Source organism: Haliaeetus leucocephalus, unplaced genomic scaffold (assembly GCF_000737465.1).
Source record: "Haliaeetus leucocephalus isolate CR32 unplaced genomic scaffold, Haliaeetus_leucocephalus-4.0 Scaffold678, whole genome shotgun sequence".
Lineage (NCBI taxonomy): Eukaryota > Metazoa > Chordata > Aves > Accipitriformes > Accipitridae > Haliaeetus > Haliaeetus leucocephalus.
The window spans coordinates 3,025,457-3,042,249 of record NW_010973114.1 but is presented as its reverse complement, the minus strand read 5'-3'; the positions used below and the strand labels follow the sequence as shown (position 1 = coordinate 3,042,249).

The 16,793-nt window shown below is 45.4% G+C and overlaps 2 protein-coding genes across 2 annotated transcripts in view; one reads left to right on the top strand and one right to left on the bottom strand.

The window, feature by feature from the left end:
• Positions 1-13,265, top strand: part of DNAAF2 (dynein, axonemal, assembly factor 2) — a 14,468-nt gene extending 1,203 nt beyond the window's left edge. The window contains exons 3-5 of the mRNA XM_010579854.1: positions 47-491; positions 10,360-10,506; positions 12,470-13,265. Coding sequence (XP_010578156.1) covers positions 47-491; positions 10,360-10,506; positions 12,470-13,042 — 1,165 coding nt within the window. The 3' untranslated portion in view covers positions 13,043-13,265. The remainder of the gene's footprint in view (positions 1-46; positions 492-10,359; positions 10,507-12,469) is intronic.
• Positions 13,266-15,469: 2,204 nt separating this feature from the next.
• MGAT2 (mannosyl (alpha-1,6-)-glycoprotein beta-1,2-N-acetylglucosaminyltransferase) overlaps positions 15,470-16,793 on the bottom strand; it is a 3,927-nt gene continuing 2,603 nt past the window's right edge. Inside the window, exon 2 of the mRNA XM_010579853.1 lies at positions 15,470-16,782. Coding sequence (XP_010578155.1) covers positions 15,605-16,782 — 1,178 coding nt within the window. The 3' untranslated portion in view covers positions 15,470-15,604. The remainder of the gene's footprint in view (positions 16,783-16,793) is intronic.

Genomic DNA, 16,793 nt, shown 5'->3' with positions numbered 1-16,793 from the left:
GCGACCCGCCACCGCCCCGCTCCGGCGCCGCTTCCCCCGTTTCGAGCGCCAGCCCCGAGCCGGCTGCGCTCTGCGGCCTCGGCGAGGGTCTCCCTCCGTCCCCGCTCGAGAGCCCGGTCCTGCCGGCGGTAGAGGGCAGCCCCGGTGGGATGGCTCTTCCCCGGGGCTCCGGCAGCCCCGAGGCCGCTGTGTGCCCTCCCTTCCAGTGCCGGCAGGATGAGGCCTCCCTCACCCTGCTCCTGCATGTGCCCGGCATCCAGCCCCAGAGCCTCAGCGGGGATGTGGGCACGAACCATTACAGCCTCCGCTTCTCCAGTGACACTGGCGCCTATGCCCTCTTCTTACAGTTTCCTCCTGCAAACAGGCTGGCGTCCCCCGAGACCAGCATTAGCGTGTCTGCCCACAACGCTGCCGTTGGGCTTGCCAAGGCCCCCGACAGCACCGGGCCCTGGGAGAAGTTCTGCTTCGGCCTTGACGCCTCAGCTCTGCAGGTAACGGCTTCAAAATGGCAGGGTTGGTGCGTCACGCTTCCCAGAATGCCACTGCTTCACTGTGGTGTGTGACTTCTGTTGTTTGGATTTGTTCATGAATCATGTCTTGGGGAGCTGTTAGGTTATCGGTCTGAGTTCAGAAGATGTTGGTAGTGACGGAAGCTGCTTCCCTAGGAGAGCTGTTACCGGATGTAAGTGGAATGACCTAATGAGTGCTAGTCTTGTACGAGCAGTACAAAGGTCACGTCACGGAGCTGATATCTTCATTCTTGGAATTGAAATGACTTTTGCCTCCTGTGCTGATTTTTTTTAAGGGAAATTCTGATGATGAGTGAAAACAGAGCCTGCCCTATGTCCTTAACATTAGCCTTTAAGGCTGTGTAAATTGCTTATGCAGCCTATTCATGTGAAAGAAGGAGATGTTTATAATACACCAGATGTACACACACATGCATACAGTGTCATGAAATGCAGGCGTGTGAGTGGCGTGTACCTGTGTCTGTATTTCAGGACAGAACTCCCATTTACAGCTGCAGGAACACCCATTAGTTCAACCACAGTAGTACAGCAAACTGCAGCTATGAACTGCTGCAATGTTGATTGCCATTTTGCTGGGCTAGTTCTTCATCTTCTCTTCTTACTAGTCTGAGTATGATGCTAGTTGAGATGTTTTTTTATTTTATGGGTCGTTAGGCAGTGATGCTCCCTGTGGCGGGAGGAGGTTGGCATGTGTGCTGCATCGGGCTGACAGTGCCTGCTGGGAACTGGCACTGTCCCCGCAAAGGGATTCTCACTTTGAGGCACTCTTGATGTCAAGAAGCACTCGCACAAGTTTTGTGGAGAACTATGTTATTCTGTGAGCTCAGACTTTCAAACAAGTTGTCATGAGCAGGGATTAAGACTGCACAATTCTTGTGTAACCTTTCAGCCATGTGATTTGGAGTTCGTCTTTATTTTAGAACAATAAAATCCTTTAGTTTGGATCACGTACCATGGGAGTGCAAGTCCAGAAAGCTGGCAGGCTTAAAGTATATCCACTGGGATGGTGGCTTGGAGTATCTTAATTGCTCCATCCCTACAATTAGAAAATACTGCATGATTCTGAAAGATTATCCAATTAGTATATGTGCAGCTGAATCTTCAAGTTTTATTTCCCATTTAGCAGGCTGCATACCTTTTCTGTAATAGCAACTCATTTGAAGGAGAGGCTGATCATTTTGGGTAAGTATCAAAGATGATGAATTTATTGAGAACCACCTATGCTGAACTGTTTGCAGTGCATTTCCTTCGCTTTTACCGGAGCAGGAGCCTGCAAGTCTGTGCAAGTGGGGCCATGGCACATTCAGCACTACTGTTAATCGGTGCCAATGTGATATCAAATAAGCCATCATGCAAACTACTGCCCGTTTTCTGTATAGGTACAGAAGGCATGGGGTAGGAACTACTGGCATTTTATCCGCTTTTTCGGATAGTCTGAATATCTTCCATCATGTGCCGTGGTGTGTGTGCGTGCGCTTCCTTGTTTTATGGCATGCAGGCCTAAATGCAGCTTTTAAGGGATAACAACAGCTTTCTGTGGCTCTGCGTGGGGATATAGCTGAAAATTCAGTTTGGGAACAGGAAATTCTGCTGCAGTATCTCTTTAGTGCTGCGATTGATGGACATTTCTGCACGCTTTGATCTCAGTCTCATGATTGAAAGTGTTTGGTGTGTGCATTAGTTATTATGATTGCGGGAACACCTTTTAATTCAAAGTTGTTAAAAGGGCATGCAGTAATAGGGTTTTTGTCAATATTACCGTTTTGTGAGTTAAAAAAATCTTTGAATGTGCTGAATTTATTATATATTGCAAAATGTTTTGGGTGGAGTAGGAGGAGGAGGTGATTGGTCATTAGTCATACATAGGCCTCCCAGCCATTCATTCATGTAGCAGGCTAGAAAAGATTTATTTCTTCTGGGGTGCAGTCCTTTTGGATACCAGGCCTGCAAATTGAAGTGGCTGAAATAATCTGAAGTCATTTGTTCTGTTTGCTTTTTTTTTAACTGTGCTATTTCCCAAAAGTGCCTGTGCCAGCGCTGATAGCGGCATTCAGCCAGAGTGAAGTGAGAAAAATTAATATTTAATTAGAGCTACTATTATATGCTGTCGTCTGTCCATTAACTATTCGCTCGTGGTAGCTTCTCTTCTATATATGTTGATTTCTTCAGTTTGTCTGCTGTCATCTCTGGTGTTTTTCTGCTTTGAATCTCTTTCTATAAATCAGAACTGCGGTTCTTGCATTGAGATCTGCTAGGAGTTGCATCTGTCATGGAATAGTGTTTTAGGAATGCGCACAGTAGCAGCGCCCTGTTTAATCACTTCAGGGAGCTTTCGGTGGCCTAGGCAAGCAGGAGTTTTATCCTGCACCTCCCAGACACACTGCTGTCGTCTTCTTCCACAGTAGCATTGCCAGAGGATAGTGTGTGGTGAAAGAAGAGGCCAGTGTTTTTTACAGATGGGAAATTCCTACTCTGCTGTCTTCTGGGAAGTTGTTTCTTACTGGAGACCACGGTTTTCTGTGATGTTTCAGGGAACAGATTCCTCACTGGGTTAGTTACTTCAGAAATCTGCCCAACTCGCCGACAGCTCGCACCACGGTGGCTGTTACAGTACCCTGTTAGGCTGCCTGCGTAATTGTCTCCCATTAATTTGCCAAACAGCCAGGAAAACGCGTTACGGTAATTGTTCACCGCATGAGCTGAATGGATGTCGTTGGCAGCCTCGTCCCTGGACTATGATGTAGTGCAGTGCCTATTGCTTGATTTTGATTGCCTGTGCGCCTCTGCCCAGATCAACATGTACGATAACGGTGTGCCAGTAATTGCACAGCCCTGCCTTGTGTGCTTGTGATGTTCCTGTTATCGCATTGGCCTCTTTTCTTGTTGGAAATTGGTCTGATACAGATATTGGTAGAAGAATGAGTTGAGCTCATCCTTAGGTTACCATTCTTGAAACAGAATTTCAAGGACTGGTTTTCCTTTTGTAGTCAGATGTGTTTGAATCCCTGTGCTGAAAGATGATATATTTAGAGCTCAGTTTCCATAGATGCTGAGCAGTCTGAATTCCCACCCCAGCAAGTGCTTATTTTCAGCAAGTCTTTACAGTGCAGTAGTCCTCCCTGGACTTTAACTGTGTCATTGCAAGTATTCCTTCATTTGATAGCTCTTGATGTTGTGTCGGTTTCACTGCTTTCCCATACAATAGATGGTCAGCTCTCTGCTGACTCTGAGCCCTAACTTCTTATCAGCAGTTGCAGTCATTGCTTCTCTTTGAGTAGGTTCGCTCCTTGGCTAAACCATAATGTCCACACACTTGTTACAGTGAGCAGAAATCCTATAAAAATAAAAATTCCGTAACTTTGGGCTTCATGGACCAGGGTCATGTATTCCAGGGGTTTAAAAAGTTATCTTTTGTCACTGGCCTTGTGCTCGATCACTGTAGCAGAGACCACACGGTGTTGATCTTTCTGCAGGGCTCACTCCAGGCCCTGTTTTTCCAGGGCAATAGAGACTCATGACGTGAGGAAGTTGCCTGGCTTCCCTGCTGCCAGAGTCACCGTCTGCTCTTTGCCTAGAAGGACCAGCTGTGGGCTGTGCTCCCTCCATTACTCTTTGTTGCAGTTCATCCACTAATACCTTCTACATCTCTTGCTTCCATTTGTTTAAATCCTGGGAGCTCAGGCCTAGGAAACTCCTGCACCAGAGAGTTCCCCTTCATTTTAAGACAACAGAGCCTGGGGAGTAAATGATGAAAAAAGAATGGTTGAGAGTTAAATAACCATTAATAAAATTTGTAAGCTTGCCAGGCAAGGTTTCTGAGAACAACATGTCCCAGAATGTCCTGGTTTACGGCAGAGCTGGAATTGGGCAATTATGGAAATCATGCCTTTGTAAAGCATGTCTTTTTAATGTTTGGTCTCCTGGGGTTAAATGCTCAGTTCTTAACAGAAATAAAAAACAGTTTTCTGGTAGGTATATCTGAACTACTGAGACTTGGAGGCTCAGTTATACTAGCATGTGAAACATGTTTGGTAGATAATTAATTCTGCCTGCAGTTTTTGGGTCATGTGTGCTCATTTTCATGTGATTAGAAAAAGATTGGTTAAAGTAGTAATTCCCTTTCATGCTGATCCACACCCTTCCTGCCCTTCTTGGTGGACTGAAATGAGTTTGTTCAGCGGATTTGTGCTCACTCTACTGGTCAGTGCTTCCCTCCTGCGGTCCCCCTCGCTGGGGAGGGAATCGCTGCAGTTAGCCCATCCCTTTTGTAATAAAAGCCCATGTTCTGTCATGGAGAATATTAAGATTTAACTCACGTAAACCCCCATGGGGTTCCAGGGAACAGCAGGGAGCAGTGTTTCCTGTGCTTTAGTATGCACTGAGATTATGTTTTTTTAACTTTTACAGTATGAAAAATATTATACTGAACATTCCTGATTAGTTCATGGTTGGAACTAAGCATGAGTTATGCTGTTTGTGAGGATTACTTCACATGGCTATCTAAAAGGGAATTGCATAGCAATACAAAAACTTGAACTTATGTGTGAATGTTGATGCCTTCACGGAGAACGTTTTAGATGGGTGTATTACTGAGCATAAAAAAAAGAGGTGTGATTTTTTTTCTGCTTGGCACAGCCACCAGCGCCTTGTGAAGAGGATCCTTTTGAAGCCTTTGTTGCTTTTTCCTTCAGAAAGCAGCCGGTAAATAACGCTGAAGCCCTGTGACCTCTGCTCGCTGCACGCACCGACTGTCACGTGTTGTTTTCTAACGCCTGGACTTGGGTCTTCTGCTTTGGCAACAGGTGTGCTGTGGGGCAGCTCCTCCAAGACAAACTCACGCTATGACCTGTTTACACAAAAACCCCCATGGGAACAATATTATTTTTACTTGCCTTTACAACAGAGGGACTGTCAGTCTTTGTAATTAATCTCCTCGTTATCTCATTGAACACAGTACTTGTCTTGTATGTGCTGTCAGGTCTATTGTGCCCAGGCAGATCCCGTGCTCTCCAGCCATGTATTTCCTGGAAAAGAAGTCATCTGTGGGTGGCAGAGGTATGATGCTCCCGGCACTGAGGGTGTGTGGAAAAGGCTGTGGGCTAGATGTGTTCCCGTGGGCATGCTGCCTGGGGCTGTGCTGGGGCTGTCTTTGTGCTTGGTGATCTCAGAATTAGGGCTCTTGTGGATAAATGTATTTCTTGGTTTGAGAGTCAACCAAGCACGAAACCTAGAGACCTGTGTTGGGAAGTATAAGATGCATTGTCGTTTTAAGCCTATGTCACCTTTCAGGGAGAAGTCTGTACCGGAGAGCTGAATGGGTGCTGCAGTATGCTCCCACGTCCAAACAGAGGTGCTGGGTCTCAGCTGGCTCCGGCAGTCCGACTAGCTGTACTGCTGCATCTAGGTTTTGCCCTTATTTCCAAACTATTTTGAGTTGTGTTACATGCTTTCTTTGAAAGTCAGGGTTATAATTTTCAACTTCCAAGCTACTATAAAGAGTTAATATAATAGTTAGGGGTCACTTCTTAGAAGATGATGCTAGAAACTAGGACTGTTGTGCTTAATCCTACAACAGTTTATTTTTGGTTCAGTTAATTCTGTGCTCAGCATTTCAGGACTCTTGGCAAGTTTTTTGGGAGGTCAGAGGAGGACAGAAAAGGAGAACAGAGGAAACTTACTGTTTGATTTTTTTCAGAGTAATCTCTTACCCAAACTACATTAAGAAACATAATTGGTTTGCTTCTGCTATAAAACCAACTAATTTCTGAATAGCCTTTAGTTGGTAGATGCATTATGGGAATAATGTACTTACACAAAACAGTTATGTCATGAAATGTTATTTACCTACTGATTAAGCTCATGAAAGCTTCTTTTGAGCTGTTTAATCTTTGCAGTCATGAATACCTTATAATAAAGTTTTCACCCCCAGTACAGGTACTTTCATTCACCAAAAGTTTGAGCTTCAAATTCTCATGTCGAGCTGGTTTGCAATGGGACCCTACAAACCAAGAGGCCAGGAGATGCCTAGATCAAAATCCCTTTTTGTATTTGCATCAGCTTCTCATTACAGAAGACATGCAAATCATTTAAGCCTGAAATCTGTCCCACTTTTAAAACTATTGCAGCCTGCATGGGAGGTAACTCTGGATGGTAACTGGCAACGAGTTTGGATAAAGCAATGCAGAACAAACTGTTTGAGCGCTAAGGGCAGCCGGGGGAGGACTGGCTTTGTGCTGTGTCTGCCGGTGTTGCAGCCACTGCCGCTATGCGCTGTCGCTGCTGTGCGATACAAGGACGGTTTTGAATGATGAAGTGTTCTAGAAACCAAAGTCATTCCTGCTAACGTTTATGTTAATTTGGTCTCAGTTTAGTCATAGGAAAAACAAATGTGTACCAAACAGCAGATGACAGTATGTGCAGGGAAAAACAAATTTAATTCTAAGTTGCTAAGAGAATATCATAAATATCAGAAAATAAACTGTTTTAACTGAAGAATTATTTTACAGGGTCATTGAAATGATCTGCAGATGGTTGTCCTTTGCTGTTCTTCCAAGCCAGAGCAAATAGGCTTTAAAATAAATTCCTGAATCATTTTTTTGCCAAGGTCTGTGCTTTGATAACATCTGCAGTAATATAAATGCCTCAGCATATACTCACCGTGAATGCTGAATTACAGTCACTGTCTGTCTGAACAGGCTAATGATAATCATTATATTGATAACAAACAGCATTGCTTGTGCGTACAGCACAAGGTACCATGATTTATGGCAGGCTGCTGGGTAGTGCTGTGTTAAAATTTTAAATACTTACTTGAAATGTAAGTGTAGTGTTCTGGGAGTACGGTGTCGAGCTGGTATGAAATCTGGTCAAATTGGTTTATAGTAATTAGTCAAAATGATAGGAACGTTGTCACAAGCAGTTACTTTTTATCCTCCTGTAAAGTACCGACCAATAGACCTTTCATTCAGTTTTTCTTTTTTAGCAGTATTTTCTGTGAAGAAAACAAATTATTTTGCTTTTAATGAGGAAGGAAATCTTCAGAAAGATTTACTGGGTTTGTTGCCAAAGTGCAAAGTTGTATTTGCATTGGGGATGAACGGCTGTCGCTCCCTTCTCATAGCCATGGTTCACGGGCAGTGCTGGCACTCGCACCCCTGACCTGGGGAGGCAGTTTCTATACGGAGCTCTCTCAGCCTCACATTCTCTCCTAAGGTTCCTCCCAGTTTTCTTCGTTGTACCTTTGCTTTGGTGTGTGTAAACTGTCTGCTGCTATTTCAGAAATGCTTCTGTGAAACGGTTCCTGCGTTTCCTGGGACGGTGGGTGCTGAGCCCCGTGGCAGAACGCTGCCTTTGCTGCTGCTGCTGTTTCTCCACAGTGCTGACTTTGGAGGCAATGGCTCTGTAGCGTCTGCAAGTGTCCCTGTGGTTAAAGTCACTTCAGACAAAGTGATCTAAGGATGCAATTTGCTGTATGTTGACATAACAGAAAACTTTTTTCCTTACCTGTTGGCTTTTCAAGCATCTCCTCTCCCGATTCCTGTACCTGTGGTTTCTTTTTGTTGTTATGCTGCTTATGGACACGAGCAAGGTCAGGCACCAACTTTCAGAGCACAAATGCACAGTAAGAGAGTCCTTTTACAAAAGGCTTATGCTCTTACTAGACAAAACAAATGCAGGTTCAGAGGGAAAAAAGATTGTTTTCCCCATTTTATATAGGAAAAATGGAGGCAGAAACTTGCTCACAGTCATAGCAGTCCAGGAGAAAGCAGAGAATTGAAGCAAGATTGCTGACACCCAAAACCCACGGTGGTTCTTTTCCCAAAAGGGTGTTGAGATGTGCAGATCTTGTAGCAGTTATTTTGGAGGAAAAACAGCAACAAGCACTAGTCTCTTTTTTTTATCCTCGCTCAAATTGCGAGTCTCCAGCTTTTAGGAAAATGTTCTTGCTCTTAAAATGAAAATGTGGGGTGCAAAGGAGTGGGGGTGTCAGCTCAAGGTGAATTACTGGCAGGTGAGTTAAGTTTCTGAGCTGGGTGAGGAGAGTTGTTGTGCTGGAGCAGAGGGTGCTTTGCTGTACTCTCCTTCGAAGCAAAGGCAGGATACCAGGACGGGCTGAACCGCCATCGTGCTCGGCAGCATGCCGAAAACCCCGCAGAAGGGAAGTTGAGCTGTTCCGTCTGTGATGCGTGGGCAAAGCAATGCTTGGTGGAGGTGGGAATGTATCTCCTGCCCAAGGCCTTGCCAGTGACCTAGTTCATGAGCTTGTGGGAGTTTCAGCGCTGCACAGATTTTTGTGTCTGTACTCCCTGCCTTGTTTCTTTACTCTTGACACCTTCTCTTGAACTCTGCAGACTATTTCTCCAAGCCTGAAGCACTGGCAGGGTCCCTCTCTGGCAGGCAAGAAAGGAAGCAACATGAGGGAATAAGTACTTTAGGCTTTGTATACAAAAATGCAAAAGTAGGTATGTTACTAGAGGGTTTTCTGTCAGGGCAACCCTGCTGTAGTTTAATTTTTTCACAAACTGTCTCAGCAGCCGATGTTGGATGTTTGCCTGGACTGTAGTCTTTCTGGATAGAAAATGAATGCAACCCTCTGGTTTTGAAAACCAGCAATAGGTATGTTACGACTTTCCATATTGCGATTTCTAATTTTAAAAGTGAAAAAATAGGATGATTTTTATTTTTCCCATACAGAATTATTTTTTTAGGATGACAGTTAAATTTTGTACGTTAGACACAGTGTGGCATCTGGCTGTGCATAAGGCTACATCCACAGGGGGCCAAAAATGTGCAGAATTGCCTTTTTGCTTCTCAGTCCGCAAGATGTCAGTGATAATTGAGTTTAACTTTCATTGGGTTGACAAGAGGATAGAACTGGACCAAGAAATTTAGAAGTATGACTTAAAGTAGAAGGTTTGCAACTTTTCCATGCGATTTCCAATTAAGCAGTTTGTTGTTAAACAGGAAAGGTAATTCACAGAACATAAGAATAGTCCTCTAGGGTAGACCATTTTTATCATGCCAACATCTGTCCCTACCCACAGCCTACAGCAGATGATTTAGGAAGAACATGAGGACAGGGAAAGCTCTGCAGTTCTTATGAAACAGCCCCTCTAGGACATATTTTAGGACCTTTAATTACCTGTAACTGATTTAAATCTTTAAACCTGTAGCAACGTGTTTCACATTGTTTGTGACCTGCCTCAAAACATGTCCCAGACTGCTGCCTTTAACTGTGGGTACCTCTCCGTTTCTTCCAACTGGTATTTACGCTTGCCTAAATGGAGATCTGAGAAGCCTCTGTGGTTGGATGTGAAACGGATGTAGCCATGCATGTTTCATGGCCTTTGCTTTAGAAGGTCTGATCTCGAAGCCTGAGGGTTCAAAGATCCTGCAGTGACAGTCTAAGGAGGCATTTGCATTTTCCTAAAGTAAGACACTGAAACAAATCCATAAAAGCGTAATGCCCTGCTGATGTTAAGACAGCTGAGGATGGTAGAATGATGTTGGTGGAAATCATTCCTCAGAAGGAGTCTAAATCTATATATTAGTGATGTATCGAAAGAGAGAAAACATATGTTTCTTCTATCTTGGTGTATGCTGCAGATCTGTACTTTAAATCGAAATGAGCTAAGCGCTGGTCTTCCGTTCATTTCACCTTGTTACTTCTGAATGTCTGACTTCTCAGAATTTCTTCATCAAGATGTGAGCGTGCTGTGAAACTTGTGTTGTGAATCAGTGTCCTGGCTTTGTTTGGAGTGAGTTTTGTGCTCCAGTACCACTGAAATATAGTATGAAAAGAACATAACCTGCTCTTTCTTTTCTTTAGGAAAGATTGTTTGTCAGTGAAGAAAACGTCGTTGGATTTCTAGGCACTGTTTTACGCCCTCCCTTTTGCTCCCAATCAGCACTGGAAAGTCAGCCATTAATTGAAGTGCTTGATGTTACTGAGGACAGAATTCAAATCAGGTTGAAGGTAAGGATCTCTCTGGCAGTAGTACATATTGCTGACTGATTTATGTGCTTCAGCAAGATCATATCAAATCTGAGCGAAACAGCTTTGTTCCTGTTTTGTCTTGATATAGCCGGGAAGACCGTGGCATAGGGTGTATTTGCAAGTGTACACATCAGTTTTTAGAAGCATAGGTTCACGTTTGTGCCATTTAATGTGACCAAGGGATTGAAACCTCCTATTTTTCATTTGGGAGATGGAGAATTGCAACACAATCATTAAAGACAGTACTTTCTCCTTGCAGGAATACAGCATGGCATGCAATCGCTAAATCTGTCACTGGTATTAAAAGAAAAAAATGACTTGGTAACTACCTGGTATCCCTCATTCGGAGGGACCCCAAGTGCTTCCAGGTCAGAGCTGATGACAACGTGCTGCAAACAAATCTTGGCAGATGTCGTCAGACTAAAACCCAGAATGTTCTTAAAATGGAAATAAAGAAGTGAATAATCCACATCCTTCAAATACCCAAGAGTTTGGGCTCGTGTACTGGAGCCCACAGTTAAAGCATGCAGTCTTTTGCATGGTCACCTTTCTGGATGTCTGGTAACCAGAAGTGAACTTACCCGGAGGGACTTGGGGTCAGGAGGGAGTGGAGAGGCAAAGAACCTGGCTGCTGGGAGCAGGAAGCAGAAAGGGCTCCTTAAGATGGACAGAGGGTGCTCAGTCACGGCCACTGCTTCACTCTGCCTTCTCGCACAGGTAGAGAAAACCTTGAGGATTTTGTCTGTGAAGAATCGGGTCTCGTTATCTTTATTCGGTCCAAGTGTTTGAATACTCGGTGGTTTCCTGTTGTGTAGGTAATTAAATATGGGACTATTCATCTTAAACGCTGGTCTCAAATTCACTACTTGTAATGTTTAAGGCCTCATTCAGGCTACCCTTCTTCCTCAGTCACCCTGTCTATATAAAGGATGCAAGGTAGCCTGTTTCTGAAGTCTGCCACAGGATTAAAATGACCTCCCATTGCAAAACAGGAGATGGACAGATGAAGCAAACAATATGTTAGTTTTGTAAAGAGGAAAATGTGAGGTAAGACCCCCAAATCGACTGGGATTTCTTGGTAGACACTGTATCAGAAATTAATTTAATACTTGTCTTAAAGGAAAGATAATATGCAGGGACAATCAGGCTACTTCTGTGGCCATAAACGAGACTGGAGATACAGTTAAAGTGTAGATGGCTTCTTGGGAAAGCAAGCTCAGACGAAGCATGCGACCTCTGGAACTAAGCTGGAGGACCGAGGAGCGTACCCTGAAGATAGTGGCTTCAGCATTACTTGACAGGCTTAACTTTTGTAGCTAGTCTGAATTGTACATAAAAATTTAAAATTCAAATTGTTGGGAGAGCAGATGTGTATGTTCTGGTACCCAAGAAAGGAAAGCAATGGTGAAATTGGGTAACTGCTATTTAGACAACACTGGGTCTCACAGTTCGTACTCTCCTGAGGCAAACCGCAGCAGTTCCTGGATTAACTTGCTTAGGCCAATTGAGAAAGACAGCTCACTTACCAGTTACACCTTCCACGTACAACAGGATGGTAATTTCCCTAATTGCAAGGTTAAAACACACTTCTCTCAATAAGAGTTTAGATCCCTTGGCCGATTTTTGTGGCCCCCGAGTTCTAGAAAACAGCCTGGGTGTGGTGACTTGCTAGTCTTCCCTGCTGTTAATTGCGATGGAGGCTGTGGCTGCTTGGCAGCTGCCCAGCAGTGTTTCCTATTGCAGAGGAAACCTTCGGGAGGCAAACGACCTCCCTGCCACTCATTCCCATGTGTGGTACAAGATCAGGAAAACCTCAGCATGGTACTGACTTGGCTTTCTGGAAGTTGATGTTGGAGAAACAAGTGTCTTGGCCTGTCTTTACAGCAGTTTTGTGTGCCTGGTCTGTTTCAACTATAAACCAATTCATTTATTTTCTTGACAGCCGCAGGAAGCAGTCCATTCTGAACATGATGGAAAAGAAGAAACGCTTAGCAGCTCAGGAGGAGATCTCACTGAAAAGACAAATGGCAACTACCCCCAAACAAATGCAGAAACAAACTGTACTGCAGCTGACAGAGCCGAAGGAGAACATGCTGCAGAAACCAACAAAACTTCCACATCTTTTGCAACAGCTGAAACAATAGGAAAAGTAGGTTGTAGTTCACACCATTGTTTGCAGCATGAACCTTCTGACACCAGTTCAGCGATTCCTGGCGTATCTAGGAGAAAAGAACCAGATTTAGAAAGTGCCGTCACAGTAAGTGAAATGGCTGTGGCCACAGACTCTGGAAAACAAGCAGGCCTTCTGTTGGAGGGGCAGGCGAAAGCGGAAGGGGATGAAGCTGGTGTGCCCACAGGGTCAGCACAAGGGAACCAGCGCAGCCCGGACAGCAGGCCAGCCTCCCCGCTCCTGCAAGAAGTGAACACGCAGGATGGGAGTGTGCAGATCATTAGGGATCATGTAACGCACTGCCCGGTCGTCTTTCAGAATTCTTTGCTGTATGAATTGGACTAGTTTTAATTATTTTAGAATTTCCTTCTGTTGTTTGATGCTTACCACGACTTCCACATGCTGGTTTATGACTTCAGGGCTAAGAGTAGAACACAGGTGCCTACTGAAACTGTTTTGTTTACATGTCAAGACAGAATACTTACATTGTTAATAATTTTTGAAGTTAATAGGTCTGAGTTTTCTAATCATATGTATGGGCTGAAATAATTTTACGTACAAGAAAGATGCAGTTGAAGGTAAATCTGAGCTCCTGGAGGAAAATGCATCTTTATCGTTTACATAACTTAGTCTCTTGCTACATTAGAGGGAGTATTTGTATATATCCTTCTTCTAATGGCTCCTTCAGGAATTGCTGTGTTTAGTCCACCTAGAAATGAGTAGTATTCATCATTTTCCAAACCTTTCATTTTGTGACAACTGCAGGATTAGACTTAGAGTGATTTTCAGCAATCAAATGAAATTTCTAATTACATGGAGAAGTTCTAATTAGTCTCCTAGAAATAATCAACATTTATACCGTGTATTCCATCCTAGTACATTACTTAGGATCTGCAGCATCCAGACATACCCCAGTCTGTCAGCCGAACAAATTCAATTGCACAATAAAAACATCCTCTCTTGTTGCATGTCTGCTACTAAGTATTTACAATTTGTAAAATGGATTCACTTTATCCAGATTAGATCTACTTTTCAAAAACAGTTCCCCATGAGCTTCAGCAGGCTCTTTGCTGGTTCATCTCTCTAAAGTGTGATAACCCAAAGAACAGATCTAATAATAAACTTTCAGTTCCCTTTTTCGCTGCTTCTGAAATAATTTGAGTTGTACAAGACACAAAGGTGCTGTAGAAGAAAGTTAAATGTGACTTCTTTCACAGCTGCTCTGGAATTACTCTTACATTTCTCTGTTAAATGCAAGTGCTTGCAGTGGGGGTATGTGGTGTAAACTTTACTTTTTTAAGTTCAGCGGAAGCCACAGCTGCCAGAAGCATCTGCCCTACCCTCTGCGCCAGTGCCAGCGCAGCACCGACCCAGCTGAAGGCGGGCAAGTGGTTTGCTGGGTTCAGTTTCACCCTGGTCAGCTCTGTCACACAGCTGCACTGTTCCTTGTGGAGGGTATGGAAGGGCTGAGGCGCAGGCACAGCTTTTTCAGTGCCAGCCCTGACTTTGTGAAACTATGATAATGGAGCAAGTACCAAACCCGGTACAAAATCGTGGCAGTTAAATTACCCCTGGAAAAAAAGAGCATCTTGTCGCGGTCAAAATAAACATCTGCATGCTACTTTGAGTACTTCACAAAACTTGGCGCTCTCACAAATGGGCATTTAACTGATGTATTCACAACCCTTTCCATTCCATGTAACTGTTGCAGCCAGCATCCTAAGAGCACCGACCCCATTTTCTCTAATTAAAAAAACAAAGTTGTTTTTTCTCCAAATCTGGTAGAAAATCTACCTCTAAATATTCCATGTCTGTCACCTTAGTGTAGCGTTTTCTTTCTCTGATGTACTTCTGTTCTACAAAAAGCTTCTTATGAGCTACTGCTACCAGGTTTGCTTCAAAGTCAAGTGCCATTAAAGCAGTCGTACAGTTTGCCTTAAAACAGGCGAGGAACTGTTCGATGTTGACGAACAGCTCTGCTCTCTCCTGTTCATGGCTTTCAGCTCCAGTTCAGTGTGTTTCCATTACACAGCAGTATTTTTTACTGGTTGCTTTACGCAGATGACTAATTTGAAAGCGAACTTTTTTTTGAGCCAAACAAAAGAGGTGTCATGCCATGCATTTGTTACTCTATTCTGCCTCAATTAATGAGTACCATTACAAATTTAATGAAGTTAAATGCACACTACTAGAATGGGTGATGGCATGTGTTCAGCCCCCTGGATTAAAGAAAAGACGGGCCCCCCCTGCCCCGGTCCCGACCTTCTTTCTAGCAACATGAGATGATACCATCTTGTTGTGAGAATCAAGAACTTCTCTGGTATTACAAAACAACTGAATTTTATTTTGGCAGAACTAAAAAAATCGTATATTTATCTACATTGCAGTAAAAACAATGAATTTTTTTTTTCCTTCATATATTCATCAACACATCGCAACCAAACCGGGACACGGGTATCGGGCATGAGGTGACCCCGGGCGGGACGGCCGGTGGGACGGCAGGAGGTGCCGGTACCGCCGGCGGAGGCGGCATGCGAAGCCCGGCTCACCACCCCCGGCACCACCGCTCTCACTCTGATGGGGGAAAACCCCCACACCAGAGCACCATAAGCACCAGAGAAGACGCACTTAAACACAAGTTTTCTCCTCCTCCTCCTAGTTAACACAGCAGCGGCCACTTTTTGCGTAGGGGCTGCGACACTGCTCTGAGCGGCCCGGCAGCAGTAAGTAACCCGTTTCCAAAACGTGGTTGCCGAACATGAAAGATTACTATTTTGGGACACCTTTTACAAGAATGTTTATTCATATTAAAGCAGAAACCAACTCATAAATGCTTTTTATACACGTGTGTGCCTGTAAAAGACAGTATGGAACAACTCAAAGAGAAAAAGGCTGCGAGAACGATCCTCACTGAAGTCTGCGGTAACTTTTACAGAGTTCGTGGTCCCTAATATCTCCCCACCCTCCGTTTTTCACATGAGGGGAAAGGGGTGCCATGGAGTACCTTTTACTGACACTCATCGTTTCGGGAAACAGGTACTGTTGGTTGCTGTTCAAGAGAGAGTCGATTTTGGCACTCTGGGTGGACGGTCTGCAGGATTTCTTGTGGTGCATGCCGCAGTCCCCTGTGTGAAAAATCCTGGGGATTTCGGGAACCAGCACTTTCCAGAACTTTGGAAGACAAGAGACAGTCAAGTGCTGCAGAGTCCAGTCCCAGTTGTAGTCATCGTAGGTGCAGAAGGCGTCCGTGCACTCGATGAGCTTCTGGTAGGTGTCTCTGCCGAAGGCCATGCCCATGTTGTGCTCGGTGGACTTCCACGTCTTCATCTCCACCTTGTCGGCGCGGCCGGCGAAGCCGCCGCGCACGGGGCTGTAGGTGCCCAGGGAGACGATCTGGCACTCGGGGCACTCCCGCTCGCGCAGGGCCCAGAGCTTTTTGAGGACGTGGTAGAAGTCGGGCGCCAGGTAGTGGTCCTCCTCGAGGAAGAGGACGGGCCCGGCGTGCTCCCGCAGCGCCCGCACCCGCTCCCAGACGAAATGCAGCTTCCACCACCAGTGGTGCTTGGTTTGGGAGAAGCGAGCTTCGCGGTAGTGCCCGAAGGAGTCGGGGTACTCGGCGTTGATGCAGCCCAGGCGCAGGGCGGCCGCCTTGCCCACGTCGCGGGGGCAGTCGCGGGGGTCGTGGCCGGGGAATTCGCGGGGGTAGAGCTGGATGCTGAAGGGGAAGAAGACCTGCAGGACGGGGCAGAAGTCCACGCGTGCCGCCAGCCGGTTGAGCTCCTCGGCCCACAGGTCGTGGCTCAGCACCAGCAGCACGTTCTCCACTCCCGCCGCCCGCCGCAGCGACTCCAGCAGCAACCGCAGGTGCTCGGCTCGATCGTGCACCTGCACCACCAGCACCACGTCGGCGGCGGCGGCGGACCGCGCCGGGAAGCGCCCGGCGTTCCGCACCGGTTGGTCGAAGTTCAATCGGTAAACGAGCGAGCGGTAACTCAGCGTCCCGTTCTCCGTCAGCACCGGCGACTCTAAAGATGCAGCCGAAGCGTTAATAACGGCGGGGGGGCGGGGCGGGGCGTCGCGCCAGCCTGGCGCGACC